At 39.6% G+C, this 25,573-nt stretch overlaps 1 protein-coding gene across 10 annotated transcripts in view; it reads right to left on the bottom strand.

Moving 5' to 3' along the window:
- Window positions 1-15,183: 15,183 nt before the first annotated feature.
- POC1B (POC1 centriolar protein B) overlaps window positions 15,184-25,573 on the bottom strand; it is a 102,224-nt gene continuing 91,834 nt past the window's right edge. For 5 of the 10 annotated variants that reach the window (XM_037996728.2, XM_037996726.2, XM_037996727.2 and 2 more), the window contains 2 exons: window positions 20,747-20,965; window positions 19,367-19,765 (listed from right to left, as the gene is read on the bottom strand). In XM_037996728.2, coding sequence (XP_037852656.1) covers window positions 19,553-19,765; window positions 20,747-20,965 — 432 coding nt within the window. In that variant the 3' untranslated portion in view covers window positions 19,367-19,552. Of the gene's footprint in view, window positions 16,866-19,366; window positions 19,766-20,746; window positions 20,966-25,573 lie in introns of those variants that run through there. The other 5 variants (XM_008004221.3, XR_012094550.1, XM_008004220.3 and 2 more) reach the window with 5 other exon arrangements.

A 25,573-nucleotide genomic window follows, 5' to 3' on the forward strand; every position in this document is an offset into this window, starting at 1 on the left:
TAAGCTACCACTTCCTGGCCAAACAGCCATCTATCCTCTTTTAAAACATCTCCAGGAACGAGCTACACTCTGTCTCTAAAAGAGGCTCATATTGCTTTCAGACAGTACTCATTGTTTGAAAGTCTTCATTGTGTCTGATTAAAATGGACTTTTTAGTTGTCTCTACCCCTCTTTTGCCTTCTAGAGTAAAATAAAAAATGTCGGCCGGGCGCAGTGGCTTACACCTGTAATCCCAGCACTTTGGGAGGCCGAGGTGGGCAGATCACCTGAGGTCCGGAGTTCGAGAACAGCCTGACCAAAATGGAGAAACCCCATCTCTACTAAAAATACAAAATTAGCTGTGCGTGGTGGCGCATGCCTACAATCCCAGCTTCTTGGGAGGCTGAGGTAGGAGAATCACTTGAACCTGGGTGGTGGAGGTTGTGGTGAGCCAAGATCGCGCCATTGCACACCAGCCTGGACAACAAGAGTGAAACTCCATCTTTAAAAAAAAAAAAAAAAAGTCCAGAGTTTCAACATGGCAGCCTTTCAAATACCTAGGTCAGCAGCTGTTTCCTACAGAGGCTTCTGATAGCTGAGCAGGTGGGTCTGCTGTGTCCACCATTCCAAGCTGAGGGATGCAACTTACTTCCTTATACCTAAGTAGCCATGTTCTGTGTGCTTCCACCATCCTGGTCCATTTATGGGCTCACGTGTAACCTATGAGGAAGCCCAGCACAAGTGTTTGTCTTACTAAGGACAGTTCATCAATGAGATTCTTTCTCTTAGCCCTTTTGTCTGGAAACATGGGAAAAGGTCAACTAGATAGTAACATTAACAAAGCAGAGACACAAAATGAAAAATAGCCAAGTCACATTAATGTTAATGATGGAGAACTAGAATAGGAGTCCTGTAGCTGGAGGTACAGTATAGTAACAAGCTTACCTATAATTTCAATAGGCTCTATCAATAATTTTGAATGATTTCCTACTACAGCTCTAGGCTCAGTTAGGAGAATAGTTAGACCCAGCTGCAACATGACTCATCTTCCTTCCAACTAACTTGACTGTGAGCTCTTCCTGGGTTGCCACAATCGATGTTTTGCCTTTATTTTCACGTATATCCTTCTAAAAATTCCTGCATTACCTAAAATAAACCAAGTGAGTCCCTAATCCAGGAACCCACAAGAAACTTACTAATAGTTCTTACATTCTCTACGTGTTCTCTTCTCCAGGTAAAGATCTCCAAACTTTCAAACTACTTCTTCACCTTGTCTACCTCCTACTCTCTCCCACCGCCCCTCTCTAAGTTTCTGTCTCCTACATCCTCTCCCTTGGTAATCGGTATCACCAGTGAAGTAGATCAGTGGCAACCCACGGTGAGCACTGTGCTCTGCCTCCTCCAGCATAGGTAGAACGCCTTTATGATAGCAAACATACAATGTTTACCATCAAATGGATACATTTCCACATGTTTTGAATGATCAAACATTTCTCTACTTGATCAACCCCATGGAACCCAAGGATTGTCAGAACCAAACTTGCAAAGAATAAACTAACATGGTTAAAAAGATAAAAATGAACTAACATGGTTAACAAAAATGAACTAGCATGGTTAAAAAAAAAAACTAACGGTTAAAAAAATGAACTAACATGGTTAAAAAAAATGAACCAACATGGTTAAAAAAATGAACTAACATGGTTAAAAAAATGAACCAACATGGTTAAAAAAATGAACTAACATGGTTGATGGAAGGAAATGCTCTTGAAGAAAATATGAAAACATGATAGAGTCCTCTATTGATCTCCTGACTAGCCTTCTTCATGGAATGAGATAATAACAAATATGGGCTCTCATTTCAAGTTACTCAGGTAGTAGTGGGAAAAGAAGTAAAAGAAAATCCTGGCCAGGCACAGTGGCTCATGCCTGTAATCCCAGCACTTTGGGAGGCAGAGGCAGGTGGATCTCCTGAGGTCAGGAGTTTAAGACCAGCTTGGTTAACATGGTGAAAACCTGTCTCTACTAAAAATACAAAAATTAGCCGGGCATGGTGGCATACACCTGTAATCCTAAACTCCAGATAGTATGTTTAAATTTAATATCTGAAAAAAAGTAAATGTTCTTTTGGGTAGTTTTTGGCTGCAAGTAATAAAAAAAATTAGTTGCTTAAGCCATAAGGATATTACTTAATGAGGTATCTAAAAATGAGGGCAGGGCCAGGGGCAGTGGCTCACACCTGTAATCCCGCACTTTGGGAGACCGAGGTGGGAGGATGGCTTGAGTCCAGGAGTTTGAGACCAGCATGGGTAACATGGTGAGACCCTGTCTCTACAAAAAATTTAAAAAATTAGCCAGGCATGGTGTCATGCATCAGTAGTCCCAGATAATTGGGAGGCTGAGATGAGAGGATTCCTTGATTGAGCCCAATAATTGAGGGTGTAGTGAGATACGATTGTGCACTGCACTCCAGCCTAGGTGACAGAGTGAGATCCTATCCCTTAAAAAAAAAAAAAAGAAAAAAAAAAGGTCAAGTTTTGAGTGGGTTTTTTTTTTTTTTTTGGTGGTGGTTTTCTTCACTGGAGGTTAGAATTCTGCTTGGCATTTTCACATAACTATGTTCAAGACTGAAAGTCCTGGAAATCCTGAGGCACCAGCAGACTTCCCCCCACATCTCATTAGAGAAGGCAGAGGCACATGGCCAAGCTGAGTTGCAAGGAAGGCAGGGAAGTGAGTGTCTGGCAAAGGGAAGTAGGATTGTCATGACTAGGCAAAGTGTCTGTTTCAATGTGTTTAGAATCTTTAAAAATAGACTTTCATTTTATTACAAAAGTTAGTACATACTTTTTGGAGAAAGTTTGGAAAATAGAAGCAAAAGATTCCCTCATGCTGCTATTCAAAGACTTCTCGATACACCTTTTGAACACTGTTCTAATCATATTGCACAAAGAGCGTTATCGTTTCTTTCTTCTTTTCCACTTGATATAGGATTAACTTAAGGCTCTATGGTTTTGGAAAGATGTTTATCATTTTGAAATAAAACGTAAACTAAAGGAGGCAGCATAGAGCAGTGGTAAGAGGACTGCCTTGAGAATAAAGAGATAGTGCTTGTTATCTGTGTTCTGGCACCAATCCATCACTGTATTTCCACTTCCTCAAAATAAATATGTTTTCTTAGGCCTCCCATTCCCAGGTCTGCAAGAGCATGAGAGCTGTGGCTTTGAGACACACAAGTCACTCTGTTCAGATAGTGGTTCAACAAAGCAGGCCAGGGCCATGTAGATGAGCAGAACAGGTAAACTGGAAGTTATTGCCATGGGAAACTATATGCCCAATATGTAGTAATATAATATATAATACGTGATATATAAGATAATACCACGTCTTCCAATTTTTCAACAGAAACCAGAAATCTAGGCTGGGCATGGTGGCCCTCACCTGTAATCCCAGCACTTTGGGAAGTGGACATGGTAGGATCACCTGAGGTCAGGAGTTCAAGACCAGCCTAGCCAACATGCCAAAACCTCTTCTCTACTAAAGAATTCAAAAATTAGCGGGGCATGGTGGTGGGCACCTGTGGTCCCAGCTACTGGAGAGGTTGAGGCAGGAAGAATTGCTTGAACCCGGGAGGCAGAGGTTGCAGTGAGCAGAGATCATGCCACTGCACTCCAGCCTGGGTGACAGAGAGAGACTCCGTCTCAATTTAAAAAAAAAAAAAAAGGAACCAGAAATCTAGATTTTTCACTTGATATTGATTTTTCTTTTTTGGGGGTGTGTGTGGGGGGTGGGGTGGGTGGATGGAGTCTCATTCTATTGCCCAGGCTGGAGTACAGTGGCACGATCTTGGCTCGCTGCAGCCTCCGCCTCCGGGGTTCAAGTGATTCTTCTGCCTCAGCCTCCCAAGTAGCTGGGATTACAGGCGCCTGACACCATGTCCAGCTAATTTTTTTTTTTTTTTTTTGTAGAGATGGGGTTTCACCATGTTGGCCAGGCTGGTCTCGAACTCCTGACCTCAAGTGATCCAGGACCTCAGCCTCCCAAAGTGCTGAGATTACAGGTGTCAGCCACCATGCCCAGCCATTCACTTGATGTTGATATTTAAATATTGGCACCTAATTTGAAAACCAAAACAAATCACTGTAGAGGCCTAACAAAACATGTCTATTGTTATGTCAGTTTGTAACTTCAACTAACCCAGCAGCCAACTTGATCAACACTGGACAAAGGATGCACAGAAAGGGGTTAAGAAGAACTGCATATAAGACGTTTTGACTATGCAGCAGCTGAATTACTACAATGAGCCTAAAACACCAAATGATTGCACTAATGGTGAATAAACATAGCCTAGAATTTATTATTATTATTATTATTATACTTTAAGTTCTGGGATACATGTGCAGAACATGCAGGTTTGTTACATAGGTATACATGTGACATGGTGGTTTGCTGCACCCATCACCCCATCATCTACATTAGGTATTTCTCCTAATGTTATCCCTCCTCTAACCCCCCACCCCCTGACAGGCCCTGGTGTATGATGTTCACGTCCCTGTGCCCATATATTCTCATTATGCAACTCCCACTTATGAGTGAGAACATGTGGTGTTTGGTTTTTCTGTTCCTGTATTCGTTTGCTGAGAATGATGGTTTCCAGCTTCATCCATGTCCCTGCAAAGGACATGAACTCATCCTTTTTTATGGCTGCATAGTATTCCATGGTGTATATGTGCCACATTTTCTTTATCCAGTCTAACATTGATGGGCATTTGGGTTGGTTCCAAGTCTTTGCTATTGTGAATAGTGCTTCAATAAACATATGTGTATATGTGTCTTTATAGTAGAATGATTTATAATCCTTTGGGTATATACCCAGTAATGGAATTGCTGGGTCCAATGGTATTTCTAGTTCTAGATCCTTGAGGAATTGCCACAGTGTCTTCCACAATGGCTGAACTGGTTTACGCTCCCACCAACAGTGTAAAAGTGTTCCTATTTCTCCACATCCTCTCCAGCATCTGTTGTTTCCTGACTTTTTAATGATCGCTATTATAACTGGTGTGATGGTATCTCATTATGGTTTTGATTTGCATTTCTCTAATGACCAGTGATGGTGAGTTTTTTTTCATATGCTTGTTGGCTGCATAAATGTCTTCTTTTGAGAACTATCTGTTCATATCCTTTGCCCACTTTTTGAAGAGTTTGTTTGTTTTTTTTCTTGAAAATTTGTTTAAGTTCCTTATAGATTCTGGATATTAGCCCTTTGTCAGATGGATAGATTGCAAAAACTTTCTCCCATTCTGTTGGTTGCCTGTTCACTCTGATGATAGTTTCTTTTGCTGTGTAGAAGCTCTTTAGTTAAATTAGATCCCAATTGTCAATTTTGGCTTTTGTTGCAATTGCTTTTGGTGTTTTAGTCACGAAGTCTTTGGCCATATCTATGTCCTGAATGGTATTGCCTAGGTTTTATTCTAGGGTTTTTATGGTTTTAGTTCTTACTTTTAAATCTTTAATCCATCTTGAGTTAATGTTTGTATAAGGTGTAAGGAAGGGGCCCAGTTTCAGTTTTCTGCATATGGCTAGCCAGTTTTCCCAACGCCATTTATTAAATAGGGAATCCTTTCCCCATTACTTGTTTTTGTCAGGTTTTTCAAAGATCAGATGGTTGTAGATGTGTGGTGTTATTTCTGAGGCCTCTGTTCTGTTCCATTGGTCTATATATCTGTTTTGGTACCAGTACCATGCTGTTTGGTTACTGTAGCCTTGTAGTGTACAAAATAGACAGACCACTAGCCAGACTAATAAAGAAGAAGAGAGAAGAATCAAATACGCACAATAAAAAATGATAAAGGGGAGATCACCACTGATCTCACAGAAACACAAACTACCATCAGAGAATACTATAAACACCTCTGTGTAAATAAACTAGAAAATATAGAAGAAATGGATAAATTCCTGGACACAAAATCTCTCCCAAGACTAAACCATGAAGAAGTTGAATCCCTGAATGGACCAATAACAAGTTCTGAAATTCAGGCAGTAATTAACAGCCTATCAACCAAAAAAAGCCCAGGAGCAGACGGATTCACAGCCAAATTCCACCTGAGGTACAAAGAGGAGCTGGTACCATTCCTTCTGACACTATTTCAAATGATAGAAAAAGAAGGACTCCTCCCTATCTCATTTTATGAGGCCAGCATCATCCTAATACCAAAACCTGGCAGAGACACAACAATAAAAGAAAATTTCAGGTCAATATCCCTGATGAATACCCATGTGAAAATCCTCAATAAAATACTGGCAAACCAAATCCAGCAGCACATTAAAAAGCTTATCCACCACAATCAAATCAGCTTCATCCCTGGGATGCAAGACTGGTTCAACATACAGAAATCAATAAATGTAATCCATCACATAAACAGAACCAATGACAAAACCCACATGATTATCTCAATAGATGCAGAAAAGGCCTTTGATAAAATTCAACAGTGCTTCATGCTAAAAACACTCAGTAAACTAGGTATTGATGGAATATACCTCCAAATAATAAGAGATATTTATGACAGACCCACAGCCAATATCATACTGAATGGGCAAAAACTGGAAGCGTTCCCTTTGAAAACTGGCACAAGACAAGGATGCCCTCTCTCACCACTCCTATTCAACATCATGTTGGAAGTTCTGGCCAGGGCAATCAGGCAGGAGAAGGAAATAAAGCGTATTCAAACAGGAAGAGAGGAAGTCAAATTATCTCTGTTTGCAGATGACATGATTGTATATTTAGAAAACCCCATCATCTCAGCCCAAAAACTCCTTAAGCTGACAGGCAACTTTAGCAAAGTCTCAGGATACAAAATTGATGTGCAAAAATCACAAGCATTCCTATACACCAATAACAGACAAACAGAGAGCCAAATCATGAGCAAACTCCCATTCATAATTGCTACAAAGAGAACTGAATACCTAGGAATACAACTTACAAGGATGTGAAGGACCTCTTCAAGGAGAACTACAAACCACTGCTCAAGGAAATAAGAGAGAACACAAACAAATGGAAGAACATTTCACACTCATGGATAGGAAGAATCAGTATCGTGACAATGACAATACTGCCTAAAGTCATTTATAGATTCAATGCTATTCTCATCAAACTACCATTGACTTTCTTCACAGAATTAGAAAAAACTATTTTAAATTTCATATGGAACCAAAAAAAGCCCACATAGCCAAGACAATCCTAAGCAAAAAGAACAAAGCTGGAGGCATCACGCTGCCTAGGATTTTATCATCTCTGGTTGTTTTATATGCACATTATAATTACTTCCCATTGCTGATTCCAAAAATGAAATGCCCTTGGGAATGGGCTGAGCTTCAATGTGAATAAGTTTGAATAAGTTTGTACTGGATTGGAAACTACTAAATCAGGACCTTCCCAGGCCTCAACTCCTTTCAAATGTATTTTTCAGGATCACATATGATTCCAAATCAAGTCCTATGCCTTTTGCCTTAATCACTCAGTTTAAGGTGAAAATAATGAAAGTCTTAGACGGGTGTTCTCATAAGAACTGCTACCTCAAGCTGTTGATTCTTTTCCTCCCGCCTCAATGTTGTATCTTTAATCTCTCCTTTTCAGAGAAGGAATGATCCACATCACCAGTTGTGAGACTCTCTGACTCTCACTTGCTGAAAGCAGTAAAGAAGGGGGATTTAACAACTTTGAACTTTTCATGTGATTTTTGCCTTTGACACAGTTGTTATTAGAGTTCTGAAAAAGCAACACCCCTTGCAAGAACATCAGGTTTCTAAATGATTTATCTTCTCACAGACCTTGATATTCAATCCAGGTGTGGAAATAAATAGTATAGCCCTCGGGTTCTATCCTCTAGGCTTGGAAAGGCTTCAGTGGAATTCTATAGCAAAAGGCCCAGGCACTTCCCCTGACTTTCTCTTTGTTCTGCTAACTTTTTATCTCTGAAAAGCAAAGGGATTTCCTCTGGGGATTAAGCAGGGGAAACAACCTAAGGCAGTGCTAGTGTTTCATTAGAATTAAGAGATGCAAATCTCAGCAAGAAGTCCTTGTCCACAACCTTGGACTGTTCCCCCTCCGTATCTGGCATCGAGCTTCACAAATCCTTGCCCTGCTGAGCTTTCTTATTCTTCTTTCTCCTGGCCACAGAAGTATCTTGGGTAAACAGTAGTTGTTTCTTAAGTAAGGGTGTCTCATCTCAAAGTGATACATGCTGGCATTTTTTTTTTTCTTTTTTTCTGTTTTAGTTTTCAAAAGTTTTTAATGTAGGCCAGGCACAGTGGCTCACACCTGTAATGCCAGCACTTTGGGAGGCCAAGGCAGGTGGATCACTTGAGGTCAGGAGTTTGAGACCAGCATCGTCAACATGGTGAAACCCTGTCTCTACTAAAAACACAAAAATTAGCCGGGCATGTTTTTCGGGACTGTAATCCCAGCTGTAATCCTAGCTATTCGGGAGGCTGAGGCAGAAGAATCCGCTTGAACCCAGGAGGTGGAAGTTGCAGTGAGCCGAGATTGCACCAGTCGCACTCCAGCCTGGGCAACAGAGTAAGACTCCATCTCAAAAAAAAAAAAAAAAAAAGTTTTTTAATGTATTAAAAGCATTCTGAAATAAATACTTGTAAATCCAAAGATGCTCTCTCATCCTGCCATGTCTTGGTTTCGAGTTCATGAAAGGATCAGAGGGAGAGAAAAGTATGATCCATCCCTCCCTCCCTCCCTCCCTCCCTCCCTCCCTCCCTCCCTCCCTCCCTCCCTCCCTCCCTCCCTCCCTTCCTTCCTTCCTTCCTTCCTTCCTTCCTTCCTTCCTTCCTTCCTTCCTTCCTTCCTTCTTCCCTCCCTCCCTCCCTCCCTGCCTTCTTTGTCTCACTCACTCTTGTCACCCAGGCTGGAGTGCAAGTGGCATGGTATCGGCTCACTGCAGCCTCCGCCTCCGGGATTCAAGAAATTTTCCTGCCTCAGCCTCCCCAGTAGCTGAGATTACAGGTGCCTGCCACTACTCCCAGCTAATTTTTGTATTTTTAGTAGAGACCTGGTTTCGCCATGTTGGCCAGGCTGGTCTCAAACTCCTTACCTCATGTGATCCACCTGCCCCAGCCTCCCAAAGTGCTGGGAATTACAGGTGGGAGCCACTACGTCTGGCCTTTTTTCTTCCTTTTTTAAAATTTAGAAACAGGGTCTCACTGTGTCACCCAGGCTGAGTGCAGTGGTGCAATCATAGCTCTCTGCAGACTCGAATTCCTGGGCTCAAGCAATCCTCCTGCCTCGGCCTCCCAAGAAGCTAAGACTACAGGAATGCACCACCACTCCCAATTAATTTTTAAACTTTTGTGGAGATGGAGTCTCACTATGCTGCCCAGGCTGGTCTCCAACTCCTGGCCTTACGTGATCCTCTGACCTCAGCCTCCCAAAGTGCTGGGATAACAGATGTGAGCCACTATGCCCAGCCTATTTTTATTCTAAAAAGTATTTTACTTTACTACATGTTGGGGTTTCCTCTCTCACACAGACGTTTTTCAGTGAAGTTTAAGTTTTCTTTTTCATATTTTCTGTGTGATTGAGCATTTTTATTTTGTTATTTCCATTTTTATGATTTACTTTCTGCATATTTGGCATATAGAGTTTTGACTAACACTTACATTGCGTGGTTCAGAACATGACCAATCTTTGTTTAAGATACCCTTGGTCAAAAAAGTGAATTGTTTTTTTACTTCCATGCAGTTTGTTACATATATGTTAAGTCTGCCTTATTACCTTTGTATCATGTGAACTAAATTCTACTTTTGAAATGTTGATATTCCCAATTATGTGTTGCATTTCTGCCAATTATTTATTTATTTTTTCTTTTCAGACGGAGTCTTTCTTTGTCACCCAGGCTGGAGTGCAGTGGCACGATCTTGGCTCACTGCAACCTCCGCTTCCCAGGCTCAAACAATTCTCCTGCCTCAGCCTCCCAGGTAGCTGGGATTACAGGCACTCATCATGACGCCCGGCTAATTTTTTTGTATTTTTAGTAGAGATGGGGGTTTCAACATGTTGGCCAGGCTGGTCTTGAACTCCTGACCTCAAGTGATCCGCCCACCTTGGCCTCCCAAAGTGCTGAGATTACAGGTGTTAGCCACCATGCCCAGTCAATTTTTTCTATTCATGTATTTTTTGCTTTATAAGTTTAGAAGTTTTAGGTGATCAAGTTATTTCTCTTATTGCTTTTGTTGTGAAATCTATTTTACAATGAGAAGAATCTCAAATCAAATGTTTATTTTTAGTAGAAACACATTTGAGATTTGACTCCAAAGAAAATGCAACTAATGTACCTTGCAAAGAAAAAAGTAGTTGTGCATATACTCCTGCCACCCGTGCTTCCCATTAACCTCTGCCTCTTGGCAAGCCATTGACCTGTTTTCCTAGTAAGCTCAGGCTGCAATTGTGTTAGCTGGCTGAGTCACAGCTGGGGCTTATGGAGGACAACCTGGCAATTACATTATGTTCCTAGATTCACTGTACATTCATAAATCCTCTGGTGCATGAAGTCTAAAACCTCGTGACTTGCTAAGGCAAAGAGTTGTATAAGCCGTGAAGGAAAATGAAGCATATCAGTGATATAATTTCACTTCAAAATGTACTAGAGACCCACCTATTTTTATTATCACATTTGCTCATGGATTGATCATACTTGTCAATAACCCTCAAATATTAGAATAACTGTTTTTTTTCTCTCTCAGCAGCCAAATATTTCTACCCAGGAATAGATGGTTTATCTTCCTCTTAGATGCATGGAATTAGATGGGACTAACAGCCTCCAAGTTTGCTCGACACATAAATGAAATGTTAAGTGAGGGTCTATACTATCTTGTCTTTAGAGAAAAGGCAGTAAGCAGATAATACCTGTTCTCCAAATGGTCAAAAGGCAAAAATAGTTTGAGTTCCAGGCAAGCCTTTTGCTTAATGACATTTACTTGATTGACATTCCAAGCCCTTCCTCCACTTCTGGTTTTTGCCTCACTTTTATTTAGGATAATTATGACATTAGTGTTCTTAGGCTGAAGTCCTCAGGAATTGCTCAATTGCCAGTGTTTGGCCAGAACCTTGAGGTTTTCTGTGTATGAAAGGCTAATTTCTTTTATATAATCATTCTTTTTGTTAATTTTTAAAAAATGCAACATTGGCTTTGAATTAAATATCACACATTTATTCACTACCACTTAGTAACAGTCCCTATATCTGATTTCAGTAGTTACAGTTGAAATCATATTTTTTGGAAATGCAGTCCAGAGAAACATAATGATTTATTAATAACAGTAACAGCTACCATTTATTGATCACTTACTCTGTGACAGCTACTGTGCTAATCATTTCACAAATGCAGTTCACATTATTATTTTTACCTTTTATAGTTAAGGAAACTAAGCTTTGTGAATACCTTCCCTGACAGTCACACTGCCAGAGAATGGCATAGCCAGAATTTGCATCAAGTTTTTCTGGCTTATAAGACTGCCTACATAACTGCTGAGCTATCTAACAAATGGCAGGTTATAGTAGTGTCCACTTAGCCCCAAATATCGGGTGTCTAAATGTTTGCCTATCCTATTTCTTCCAGCCCACCCGCCCTAGTTTTAACTGCTTTTGGCTTTAAGTAAAGCATAGAGCAATGTTTTAGAAAGAAACACTTCAATAAATGAAAATTAAAAACACTAATTTATTCAAAAATGAATTGTTGAGCTCCTCCTATGAGCCAGAAAATGCGCTAAGTGGAGAATCTAGAGATGACAACGCCTGCCTTTTGGATAGGTTAAGTCATAGTGGAAGAGGCAGAGTTGCAACTGTATTACAGTCTCTGTTGTACCAGAGACAAGCACAGAATGCTGAGGAAGCACAACAGAAAAATAATGCAGGGATATGCAAACTGCCTTTTAAAGGATGAGTAGGGGTTTTCCAGGAAGAGAAGAGTTAGGTAGGGTGACAGGGAAAAAGCATGCTCAATGTAAGTGGAATTCGGAAGGGAGCGGCATGCTCCATCCCGTAATGGTGAAAAGTTCAGCAGGGCTGAGGAAAAGATGTATGATTGTGCGGTAAGGAATAAAGAATGTAGAAAAGGAGGCATGCTCGGAAAATAACCTTGAAAAGGTAAGGATTGAGGACAGAAGGCGGCAGTCTTAGAACACTATGCGAAAGACTTAGATATCTACAGTGTTAATTAGGCAGAGGCCAGACAGGTAATGCTCAGCAGTGGAGGGGGATGGAGGCAATATGGAGTAGGGTATGTCTGCTCCACCCTGCCCTAGTTCATTGCTGCCATGGAGGAACACAGGCCCAATAGTTGCAGATCTTTTGATTTCCTAGGACAAGCTAGAGACCTAATTTAGTTAATATAAAATCTCCAACTTTTAAATGTCAGCAGGTATATAAAAATTATTTTTTAAAAACAGCAGCTGTATTTGTGTTCATCCCACAGGCAAGTGGCTTGCTCTGTCTCTGGAAGAAATGAGTAGCACAAGTTTGTATTAAAATTCCAAAGCCTTAGTAAAACTCAGAGGTCCTATCAACTAAATAATCATATGTCATTAGAAAGGTAAAGTCTATCAATTTACCTTCTTTCCACATAGTTTTTAAGTATACTCTATAATTATTGAATAAACAAAATCTTCCCTGAAGTTATTTTCACATATTCCACTAAAGTTCACTAACTGAACTTCCTCTTTTCTTCTGTACTATTTAAAGAAACTAATGTTCAAGATTAAAATAAGAAATAATCTATTTGTAAATGAGATACAAACTAACCTTTGGTTTGTTAAAATAATTAATTGGGAGCCCATTACACTGAGGCAGCTTTAGGACCCAGAGTTCCTAGGTAAACAAACTGAAACCTAACTCAGAGTAAGTGCTCATATCCTGGGAAGACCACATTTAACAAATCAGAATCCACCAACTAATCTCCAGCTAGAGACTTTAAGGCTGCTGTTCCACTTTAACCAATCCAAATATTTTCTGTCTTGCTTCCTCAAACACCTTATAAAAGTTTTCCCCTTGCACTCCAGGGGAGCCAGAGCGGCGTGCAGTTTGGCACTGTCTGATTCATGAGTCACTGTTGCTCAAATAAACTTCAAAAAATTTTAATGTGCCTCTGCTTAATAGATACATCAAGCAAATGAGAAGTTATCTTTTAAAAAAAAAAAAATAAAGCCTGTAAAACCTTTAACATCTACTTTAACAACTTGTGTAAGTCCAAGAGAAATATTTATGTGCAAGAAAATAATCCTATCTATAGAAGCTAGGAAGACAGATATTGAGAAACCCTATTATATTCCATTTGGTTGAGCCTACCCACTAGAAAGGAAGTGATAGTATCAGATGATGTGGCTGAAGATTAATATGGCTCCTTTGGTGTTTTTCCCCATCACAGATATCCTGAGGACTCACTCCTGCTCAGCCACTCACATCAAATTTAGTTTCTTGAACTGGGCTGCTGAGGCATTCTGCTCAGGAATTAATCATAGCTGAGAAGCCACTTCAGGGGTGGAGGAGGAAAACAATCTGCAACTTCTTGTTGTCCTATATTCACACAATATACGCTGTGTGCCTACTACAAACTGGAAACCGTTCTCAGCTCTAAGATCCACCAATGACTGACAGGAGTTGCTTACCAGGGGAAGACATGTGTGGACTGATGTATGTGTCGGATGGTAATAAGTGCACTGGAGAAAATGAAGCCTGGTGAAGGGGCAGGGAGTGAATGGAGGGTCACTTGGGCAGTCAGAGAGGGCACCTCTGAACAGGTACCAGGTGAGCAAAGGTTGAATGCCCTCATTGACGCCTGAGGGCAGAAAGTTCTAGGCAGAGGAAATGTACAGATGCCCTCAGGTGGGAACACTTTGCTTCTTCAAAGGGTTGCATAGAGGCCACTATGGCCAGAGGGCGGTGAGTGAGGATTATTCAAGGAGAAGGAAAGGGAAGTTTAAGGAGGAGAGGTTGCGTCTTAGGCTTTTTACTCTGAGATGGGAAGCCCTGAAGTGTTCTGTGCTGAAGAGCTATGTGCTTTGCCTCAGGCTTTTCAAGAACCACGGTGGTCTGCTGTGCAAGGGTGACATCAGGGAGACCAGTCAGGAGGTGGTATGGTTTGGATATGGTTTGTTTGGCCCCACCAAGTCTCATGTTGAAATCTGATCCCCACTGTTGGAGGTGGGGCTTAAGGGGAGTTGTTTGGGTCATGGGGGTGGATCCCTCATGAATGGCTTGGTGCCCTCCTCGAAGTAGAGAGCGAGTTCTCAGTCTTAGTCCCTGCGAGAACTGATTGTTAGAAAGAACCTGGCACCACTCTCCCTTTTCCTTCCTCCTCTGTCACCATGCACTGCTGGCTCTCCCTCACTTTCCACCATGAGTGAAAGCAGTTTGAAGCCCTCACTAGAAGCATCTGCACTATGCTCCTTGTGCAGTGTGCAGAACTATGAGCCAAATACACCTCTTTCATTATAAATTATCCAGCCTCAGGTATTCCTTTATAGCAACACAAAGGGAATAAGATAGGAGGCAACTTGTAGTCTTCTAGCCAAGAGATTAGTGGCTTGGATTGTGGTGGGAGATGAAGGTGTAAGAAGTGATCAGGTGTTTTCTACATTAAAATGTCCTGAAGGAATGAACTGTGGGGTGTGAAAGAAAAGAATCAAAGAGGATTCCACGTCTTCAGCTTGAGCAATAGGAAGGAAAGTTGTCATTTTATTGCCACATGCAAGTCCAGGAAAGAAACTGCTAGTGACACTGGTTGGGGTGGGGAGTTAGAGGTAGAGGGCAGAAGAACCGGTTTTGGACCTATTTAGAGATGCCTATTAGAGTTCCAAGTGGAGACGCTGATCAGGCAGCTGGATATTCAAGTTAGGCAAGGGAAGGGCTGGAATCTGATGAAGATAAAGGAGATTCCTCAAACGCTAAAAATAACTAACTAACTAACCAGATAAGTAAAGAGGGGAGTTAGAAAATTGAGTCTGTTGAAAAAGTTTCAAGGCATCTGCATTTATATCATCACTATTTTTATATCACTTATAAAGTTCTGTGACGACTGTAAAAAGTATCTGGCAACATCAGGTTGTAAGAAGTGGCTACAGGTGGTTTCTAAAGTGTGGACCTCAGGCCACAAGCATCAGCATCACCTATGAGATTGTTAGAGATGCAAATGATTGGGCCCCACCTGACGCATGGAGTCAGCTCTGGAGATAGGGCCCAGGAAACTGTTTTGACAAGTTCTCCAGAAGATTCTCACATATTAAAGACTGAGTGAGCTGGATGATAAGATGTTTAGTACTTCTGGGTTTTAATCATTTAAAAAGAAAAGGAACAACTTTTTCTTTTAAAGCAAAAATGTCTTTATTGTTTCAAGCATGACAAAGTGAACAAAATTGATAGGAAATTTCATTTCTTAGTCTTCTCAATGAGGTTATAAAAATACAATGCCACTTAGCTTTTGTAAGCTCTTGAAAACGTCCAGAAGCTCACACTTAGTATGATATAAAAAGGCACTTATAACACACAATAAGATACTTAGAAACCCACCTCATAGATACAATTGAAATTTCTTTGAGAAAAATTTCTAAATATAGAAATAAATAGGACAGCACTATTTCTTCTTTTCCAAAACACAGAATAGCATTTTCCTCCATGTTACCTATACGCACCATAAATGTGGACACCTTCTCCCATTTTTGTTCTTGATACAGGTTGATAATGAAGCTGAAATTAATTTGCTTGCTTTTCTTCAATTTAATCTCAATTTGGTTAAAAATAAAACAAAATTCTTAATTTGTAACCAGGATCTTTTAGACTACCTGGCTCATTTTCATTTTGTTTTAAATCACAATTCATTAAATAGGAAGACGATGATGCAAAAATTTTAAAAAGTACTTACTATTTAGCTGCTCAAATCATCCTAAGCAACAATATTTCCTAAGCATGTGTACATACGTGTGTGTATATTTTTAAATATCGCTGTTGCATCACTCTGACTTTTCAGCATACTGAAAACACACTAAAATAATTTTTGTGAACCATGATCAGATACAACCCAAATCATTCAGCACATTCATCTGTGATAGACAGGTGAGTTTCATTTCCTTCAGGTTGGCCAATGGATAAACAAAGTACACCATAAATTAAATAAAAAACCCACTGCCCTATGCCATATCTGTGCTAGTGTTAATTAAAATAAGTGTATTCTTGCTGTGGAAATTCTGTGGTCTGGGAAGTTTTATTCGTTCATCCTTTCAAGGCATTAGTAAGAAAGGATAATTTTTATTTTGAACAGAAAGAAACATAACAAGTCAGATCAATAATTCATTATTTGCATGTAGGATGCTATTTTGGAGGTAAGTGAATTATTTCACCCCATGACTGTCTGAATATGGTCAATCTGAAATGACTTAAGAGGGATATCCAGAGATTTGGTTACTTTCCTGGCAGGATTTGGCCTAGAAATGAAAATGGACATTTAAAATAATATGGGGAAAATACAGAGTCGCTTGAATGCTTATCACTTTATTACTGCAATCATAAATGATAGTAATTTAAATTAGTCCTTCACATTGATTTGTGTGTTTACATTAGTGCTTAGATATGCCTTTTCTGCCTTTTGTTCTGTTGCTCACCCTTTTAAGAAATGCCATGATAAATAGCACACGGTCGTGTTGCGTGGAGTATCTTGTACTACCTTCCTGAGTGTATGTACATTTATTCATTTATTGTGCCTCTGCCCAACAAATGAAAATGAATTTTTTATTCAGCTTTTCTGTTGGACAGCACTGAAAAGCTTTTGCTGATTTTCAAGGCAGTCTTTCAGCTTATCCTCTGTCAAAGTCAGTCGCTGCTCCAAGATTGAAACAGTCTGCAAAAAGGAGGACAAAATAATCAATGCCTGGTCCTCTGGTGGTGAGGATGACAAAGACAATCTCTGCATAGGAAATCCTTTTTAGAACTGGGATGCCCACCTTTCTACTAAGAAGTTGACTCAAAAACGAGCCCCAGAACTTGCTTTGCTTCTGGGCCCAACCACAGGGCAAGGCATTATCAAACAGTTGGAGAAAAGAAAAGAAAAAAAAAAAACAAAAACCCAAACTGATGTGTTTGAGAAAAAAAGCAGCAAAAGATCAGACCTCTTATGCCTGATCTTCCAAAGCATCAAAACCAGGGAAGAAGCCACACAGCGTTCTAAGTGGTGCCATAAGCTACACACTTAGTGGAGAAGGGGAGAGGGTGCCAAATTCCACATGCCAGCCAGATGCCACTGAAATGTCATCACTACTCATTCTGTCATCATCCAATCCATGGCAAACCATACCTAGAGCACCGTGGATGGATGGCTAGATTGCTTTGAAAATATCATAACAATCGCCTCCAGTGCCCTCACACAGAAGATGCTAATATTTCCTCGTGGAGTTGTTAGGAGGATTGAATAAAATAATGCATGTAAAATGTTTATGCTAGTACTGGACACACATGGTTTGAATAATCCTGTACTCACTTATTAGCTAAAGGAGTTAGAACACATCCAGAATACATATACAAACACACATATGTATATATATAAAATGTTAAAATGTTTTATACATATGTTAAACTTGGGAAATCTAATTTTTTTTGTGATATTGGCTACTCTGTCTTCATTCCTTTGTATCTTTTTTTTTTTTTTTAAAAACTTCTTATTATAAAATAGATTATTCAGGAACCCACACAAGGTACATGTGTTATTTAATGGATTCTCATAAGAAATACATCCTCAAAACCATCACTCATAGCAAGAACTAGACTCCGCCAGCCACCCCAGAGGAGCCTTTCATGTGCCTACCACGTGACCTCCTTGCCCGCCCTCTGTAACAGCCACTATCCTGACCTTTAAAATGATTGCTTTCTTTATAGTTTTATTTCTCAGGTGCACATCCCTAGACACTATAATTTTCTTTCCCATTTCAAGAATTAATGTGTCACTTAAAGTCTCTCTTAATTTACAGGTGCCCACCCTCTCCCTCTCTTTTCTTTACAATTCGTCTGTTGATAAGCTCAGGCCATTTGACAAGCTCTGAAACTGCACACTCAGGGTGCAGCTCAGCCTGTTCTTCCATCTTCTGTATATTCTCTAAGTTGGCTGTTGGATCCAAAGGCTTGATCAGGTTAGATGCCTTGGAAAGACTATAGGTGGTGGCCTGTTCTCTGATTAGAAGGCAGATTAATCATTTTTGGTCATTTCTCATGAATGTCATAGTGACTCAATGTCTACATCTATTAATTCCTGGAGATTGTAAATGATGATATTCTAATTCTATCATTAAAACATTTTGTTAGTTGGGATAACTAATAAATAAGAGACATTTTCCTCATCTACTACTTGCTTACCTAATGGTAGAGTTCATGTAGGAAACACATGACACTTGCTTGGTATTTAGTCAACCAGTTTTAAGATAAAAAAAATCGAATCCCTATCGTCTTTTGAATGTAACCAATTTTTAAAGATATTATTTAATAGCTTTTGCCTTTTCATGTTTTATACAATCTATAGATCATTACTAATTAAAAATAATAGCGATGCTGTTAATACATTCTACCATTTATTGAGTGCTTACTATGTGCCAAGCATTTTATTAGACACTTTTTTTTGAGACAGGGTCTTCGTCTGGAGTGTTAATGGCTTGATCTTAGCTCCCTGCAACCTCTGCCTTGTGGGTTCAAGCGATCTTCCCACCTCAGTCTCCTGGGTAGATGTGACCATAGGTGCGTGCCACCCTGCTTGGCTAATTAATTTTGTTGCTGCTGCTGTTGTAGAAATGAGGTCTTAGCACTTTGGGAGGCTGAGCTGGGCGAGTCGCTTGAGCCCAGGAGTTTGAGACTAGCCTAGGCAACATAGCGAGACCCTGTCTCTATATAATAAAAAAATAAAAGAAGAAATGGGGTCTCACTACGTTGCCCAGGTTGGTCTTGAACTCCTGGGCTCAAGCAATCCTTCTGCCTCAGAGGCCCAAAGTGCTGGGATTATAGGTGTGAGCCATTGAGCCCAGCCCTTCAGACACTTATACATTATCATAATTCCAAATGCTAAAAGTTATTTATACATTATTAACACCTTTAAAACGGGTTAACTCCATCTGTCTACTATCTAAAACATAATTTCATTTCAATGTATTTCTAATTATAGTTCATTAACAATAAACACCCTCCAACTTAGTTAGGTGTTGTTAAGTCACCTGTAATTAAAGTAAATCAGAATGTATTTATTTTACTTGCTGCTTGCCCACAGAGTCACTGCTCCCCTTTTGCAAGTGTGTTGTGTCTGCTTCTAACCTTTTTAATATGTAAAATGAATCCATTCCCTAAAAATTAAAAATCATACAGAAATTCAATAAAGCTTAAAGTGATTTATTTAGCTTTGAATCCGGTAAAAAGGAGGAGAATAGGTCATGAAACTGAAAGGACAGGGAATGGAAAGATTCACTTGGGAGAGACCCTAATGAGGACTGAATATTGAAAGGTAACAGTTTGGGTGAGGAAGTTATGGCAATATGGGAAACAAACCAACTACAACTAAATTTGACATGAAGTGAAGAGGGCAATGGCCTTTAAGGAAAAGAGATGCCTGATAAATGAAGAGAAAGTCACGTATAATACAATATTACAAAATGAAACTAAGTGATTTTTAACATGATTTTCTTTGAGCAAGTCATATGATGACTCCAAGTTCTCACATGGCTCTTTCTCACAATCTGTCAGATGCCTCCAAAGGCCCCGAGGTGATATCTACAGGATAAAAATATTCACTTAAATTAGTGGTTTTCAACACTGGCTGTAAAACAGAATCATATGGGAGTTCTTAAAAGACTGATGCTAGGGCCTTATCCCAGACCAATGGAAATGGACTCTCTGGAGGTGAAAACCAGGTATATGTACGTTTTTTAGCTGCCCTAATGATTATAGCGGACAGTCAGGGTTGAGAACCAGTTGGGTGATTTCTATGCAAAAGTTATTTCTATTTGAAATATTTTTTTCTGGACAAGTAATTGACATCTCTGTAGTTCATATTTTACCATCTTTTTATATAACTTGCTACTGTCCACTCCAACAAATATTAGTATCTAGTATTCTCATTCTACATATCAAAGAGGAACAAGAGAAGACTTATTCAAAGGGAACAATGAATCAACAGAGCTGGAAGAGAAACCTTTGGTGTATCCATTTCAACATACCACTTCCCTTAAATTATGTCTATACCTTGTAACCAAGAATTTTGGTATACTATTTAAGATCCACTGTATTTTTCTTTGCAAAGGTAAACTGGCCTCCAAAAACTGGGTAATATTCTAACATGGGAATGCAAAACCATCACACCTGGAAGATCACTGCATCAATGTAAGAGGCTTTGGGATAAGAGAAGTTATATACTGGACAGTGAGAATATTTTCAGAGTTAAAATCTAAAACATTGGCAATATTTCATACTAACCAGAAATGGTTACTCCCAATATATTTTTCTTATGGCTTTAAATTTTTTCTTACAAATGGCTTAAAGTGTGTGTGTGTGTATGTGTGCACGTGCACACACAAATGCATAGGCTCTGAGTTCATCTCCATAAGATCTTGTTTAGGGCATCGCCACCTTGAGTTTGCTTTGCTAGTACAGAAAAATTTCCCCTGCTCTGCTAGTTCTGCAACTTGCTGTATCCAGAATTGTTTTGTGTATCTTACCCCCAAGTGCAATGCATGCAACCTGTGCCATGCCCACCTGTGTCAAAACATTGAGTTGTTCCATAATATGCTCTAAAGCATCAGTCACAGCGAGAGGTATGCTCCTTTGACTTTCGCAGGGGAGGTCACTCATGTCTTCTGTTTTCTTTTTCGTGGTTGTTGGTGAACATTCTGGTGACAACAAGGAAGGGTTCAAGAAATATCCACAGGCCTCTTCACCCTTGTCTGGCAGAGTTCTACCACTGGTTTCTGTTGTCTTTAATGTCACAAAAAATATAGGAAGAGTTATATTTTCCAAACTTTAAAATGATAGATATGAAAGTTTAAAATACTCCTCTTCTAAAAAGCCCAGCCTTACACTGAAGATTTATCCTCAACTATAATAAATTATGGAAATTACTATAATTAAATAAGGAATTATTATAATTATTTTACTAAGGAAACAAAGCTGAATAGAGAAAATTCACAATTTTCCTTGACTTTCTTTTCAATGAAACACACTTTCTATACACTGATCTGAGGGATCTACCATTACAAAGATTGTTAGATGCAGTTTAATTCTTAGTTTAAAAACAACATTCACATCTATTAGGATGACTATTATCAAAAAAAAGGAAAATAACAAGTGTTGGTGAGAATGTGGAGAAATTGAAACACTTGTCCATTGCTAGTAGGAATGTAAAATGGTTCAGCTGCTGTGGAACATAGTTTGCCTGTTAGTTACCCCCAAAATGAAACAAAAAATTATCATATGATCCAGCAATTCTCCTCCTAAGTATACATCCAGCAGAACTCTGAAAGCAGGGACTCAACTGGACACTTATACTTGTACAGCAATGTTCATAGCAACATTATTCACAATAGCCAAAAGCTAGAAACAACTCAAATGTCTATCGATAAATGAATGTATACACAAAATGTGGTATAAACATACAATGAAATATAATTCAGTCATAAAAAGGAATGGAATTTTGATACATGCTATAACATGGATACATCTTGAAATCATGCTAAGTAAAATGAGCAAGACACAAAAGGATAAACATTGTGTGATTGCACTTATATGAGGTACCTAGAATAAGTAAATTCTGAGAGACAAAAAGTACAGTAGAGGTCACCAGGGGCTGGAGGTATGGGTAATAGGGAGTTATTGCTCAAGGATTACAGAGTTTCTACTTGGAATGATGAAAAAATTCTGGAAATAAGATAGTGACGATGGTTACAAAACACTGAATACTGTGAATATACTTAATGCCAGTGAATTATATACTTCAGAATGGTTAAAATGATAAATTTGACATTATATATATGTTACCACAATAGAAAAACCAAAAGTCCTCCATATAGCAATGAACAATCCAAAAACAAAATTAAGAAAATAATTCCATTTACAATGAAATAGCATAAATATTTATGAAAAAATTTAACAAAAGAAATGTAAGGCTGGGTGTGGTGGCTCAAGCCTGTAATACCAGCACTTTGGGAGGCCAAGGTGGATGGATCACCTGAGGCCAGGAGTTCGAGACCAGCCTGGCCAACATGGCAAAAGTCTCTACTAAAAATACAAAAATTAGCCGGTGTGGTGGTGCACACCTGTAATCCCAGCTACTCGGGAGGCTGAGGCATAAGAATCACTTCAACGCGGGAAGCAGAGGTTGCAGTGAGCCAAGATCACGCCACTTCACTCCAGCCTGGGTGACAGACTGAGGATATGTCTCAGAAAAAAAAAAAGAAAGAAAGAAAGAAACGTAACACTTGTACACTGGAAACTATTATACAAACCATCATTGAAAGAAATAAAAGATCTAAACAAATAAACATCCCATATCCCAAATTCATGAATCAAAAACCTTAATATTATTCAGATGGCAATACTCCCCACATTGATATGCAGATTCAGTGCAAACCTTATGAAAATTCCATTTGTCTTTTTTGCAGAGGTTGATAAGCTGATCCTAAAACTCATATGGAAATGCAAGAAACCCATAACAGTTAAAATAATATTGATGAAAAAAATGTGAAGGACTCATACTTCCAAATTTCAAAACTTATTGTAAAACTATAGTAATTAAGACAGTGTGGCACTGACATAAAAATAGACATATAAATCAAAGAAACAAAATTGAGAGTGCAGAAATAAACCCTTCCATTGATGGTCTGCTGATTTTTTTTTTTTTTGAGACGGAGTCTCACTCTGTCACCCAGGCTGGAGTGCAGTGGCTCACTGCAGGCTTTGCCTCCCAGGTTCACGCAATTCTCCTGCCTCAGTCTCCTGATTAGCTGGGACTACAGGCGCCACCACCATGCCCGGCTAATTTTGTTTGTATTTTTAGTAGAGACAGGGTTTCACCATGTTAGCCAGGATGGTCTTAACTCCTGACCTTGTGATCCGCCTGCCTTGGCCTCCCAAAGTGCTGGGATTGCAGGTGTGAGCCACAGCGCCCGGCCAGTCAGTTGATTTTTGACAAGGCTGCCAAGACAATTTAATCAAGAAAGAATTGTCTTTTTAACAAATGGCATGGGGAAAACCCAATATCCACATTCAAAACAATGAATTTGGGTCTCTACCTCACACCATATACAAAACTAACTCAAAATGGATCATAAAGGGCTGGGCATAGTGGCTCATGCCTACAATCCCAAAGTGTTGAGAGGCCAAAATGGGAGGATTGCTTGAGGCCAAGAGTTTGAGATCAGCCTGGGCAACATAAGGAGACCCCATCTCTACAAAAAATAAAAAACGTAGACAGGCATGCTAGTGTCTGCCTGTAGTTCTAGCTACTCAGGAGGCTGAGGCAGGAGAATGACTTGACCCCAGAAGTTTGAGGCTGCAGTGAGCTATGATGGAACCACTGCACTCCAGCCTGGGCTACAGAGTGAGAAACTCTATCTCTTTAAAACAAACAAACAAACAAAAAACAAACGACATCCTCAAAACGATCCTATTGGTATCACTTTGAATTACTCAACTCCATATGACAGAGAAAAGCTAAAACTGTACTGAAAATGTCCAGAAGAAAGGCTCTTAACAATCACAGATCCTGAAAGAACAAGTTAACATAAAAGGATTTTTAATGCTACCAGTCATACTTGGAAGCATCTATGAACCAACCACCTATTTATGCTCTGAGCTAAAGGAACTAGGAAGACAACATACAGCACTTATCTACATGGGTCTGCAGCTACTGAGCTGATCGCAAGGACTAAAATAGGAGCACTGTAGAGGTGAGTATGGAAATACAAAGGATTCTCCAAGAAATCTGGACTCATGATCATAGTCTGCATTCCTGATCCTAGACCTCACTCACTGGGGACAAAATATGGATGTCCATGCTCCACAACCATCCTCACCCCCAAACGAATAGTTCCTGTTCCAAGGACAGGCTTTAAAAAACAAACAAACAAACAAACAAAAAACATTGCTTCTGCTCTGCCTGCAATGGCTTTCTCTGCCATCCTAGCATGACTGCATCCTTCTTGACCTCCAAATTTCAGCTTAACTGTCACATCTTCAGAAATGTAGTCCCTGCCCTGACCACCCTGCTGAAGCTGGACCTTTCATTCTCTAGCATGGCATCTTGATGCTTTCCTCCATAACTGCTCAGAATTTGTATTTATATATTTGCTGTTTGTCTATTGTCTGTCTCCCTCACTAGATTACTCTGTTTACTCTTCTCATCACTGTATCCCATGGATCATTTTGAGTACTTAGCAGAAGCCTGAATATTTTTGAAAATGTTAACCACTTGTATACAGACTTTTTTTTTTGAGTCTCACTCTATTGTCCAGGTTGGAGTATAGTAGTACCATCTCAGCTCACTGCAAGCTCTGCCTCCCAGGTTCACACCATTCTCCAGCCTCAGCCTCCTGAGTAGCTGGGACTACAGGTGCCCGCCACCACCTCCAGCTAATTTTTTGTATTTTTAGTAGAGACGGTGTTTCACCATGTTAGCCAGGACGGTCTTGATCTCTTGACCTCGTGATCCGTCCCCCTTGGCCTCCCAAAGTGCTGGGATTACAGGCGTGAGCCACTGCACCTGGTTGTATACAGATTTTATTACTGCTCTCACAGATGGAAACCAAATTATCTATAACCAAGATGGTTTTTTGGAAAAAATATGGATCACAACATACCTAAGTATGTATATACATGGTCACAAATATTATTAATCATATTGTAATAAGAGCTTCAGCCCTTCTTGGAAAAAGGCCTCAATCTAATTAACAAATCAGTTATTGAACTCTGGAGGTTTGCAGTCAAGGTCGTTAGTATAGAAAGGACAATAGGAAAATTGGCAAAGATGATTTAAGACCATAGACAATCCAAGCAATAAAAGACCTCCAATAGGTTTTCTTGTTTGGGACCAGCAAAAAATACATTACTATCATATCACATATGGAAATGAAAGAAAAAAGGGAAACGCATATGGGCAGAAAGAAAAAAGGGTGCCAGCTCTCCATCCTACAACATTAGCCAACTGACATCTCTCTCTGTCTCTCAAAGGTATTGGAAACTAGGTATTAGCAGATTCCTTTCTACCAACCAACCCTGTCTTTACATCCTGTTTGTATAGGAGAAGAATGAGATGCACAGGGTGGGGGAGGCTCAGTACATTTCATTCATAAACATTTTTTAAAAAGGTACAAAGGGAAAAACATGGTGTTTAAGATTCTTGGCTGATAGAAGTCCAGCAAGTGAGTCTGTAGTACCTGCTTCTCTCAGCACATTGAGATATTCTCCTATTTCAAAGGTGCTAATATTCAGTTTTGAATAAATACTTACTGAGCATCTATCTATACATACTATCATACAATGATAAATGTACATATGGTATGATGCCTGCTCTCAAGGATTCTCTGTTGT

The sequence above is a fragment of the Chlorocebus sabaeus genome, chromosome 11, assembly GCF_047675955.1.
Source record: "Chlorocebus sabaeus isolate Y175 chromosome 11, mChlSab1.0.hap1, whole genome shotgun sequence".
Lineage (NCBI taxonomy): Eukaryota > Metazoa > Chordata > Mammalia > Primates > Cercopithecidae > Chlorocebus > Chlorocebus sabaeus.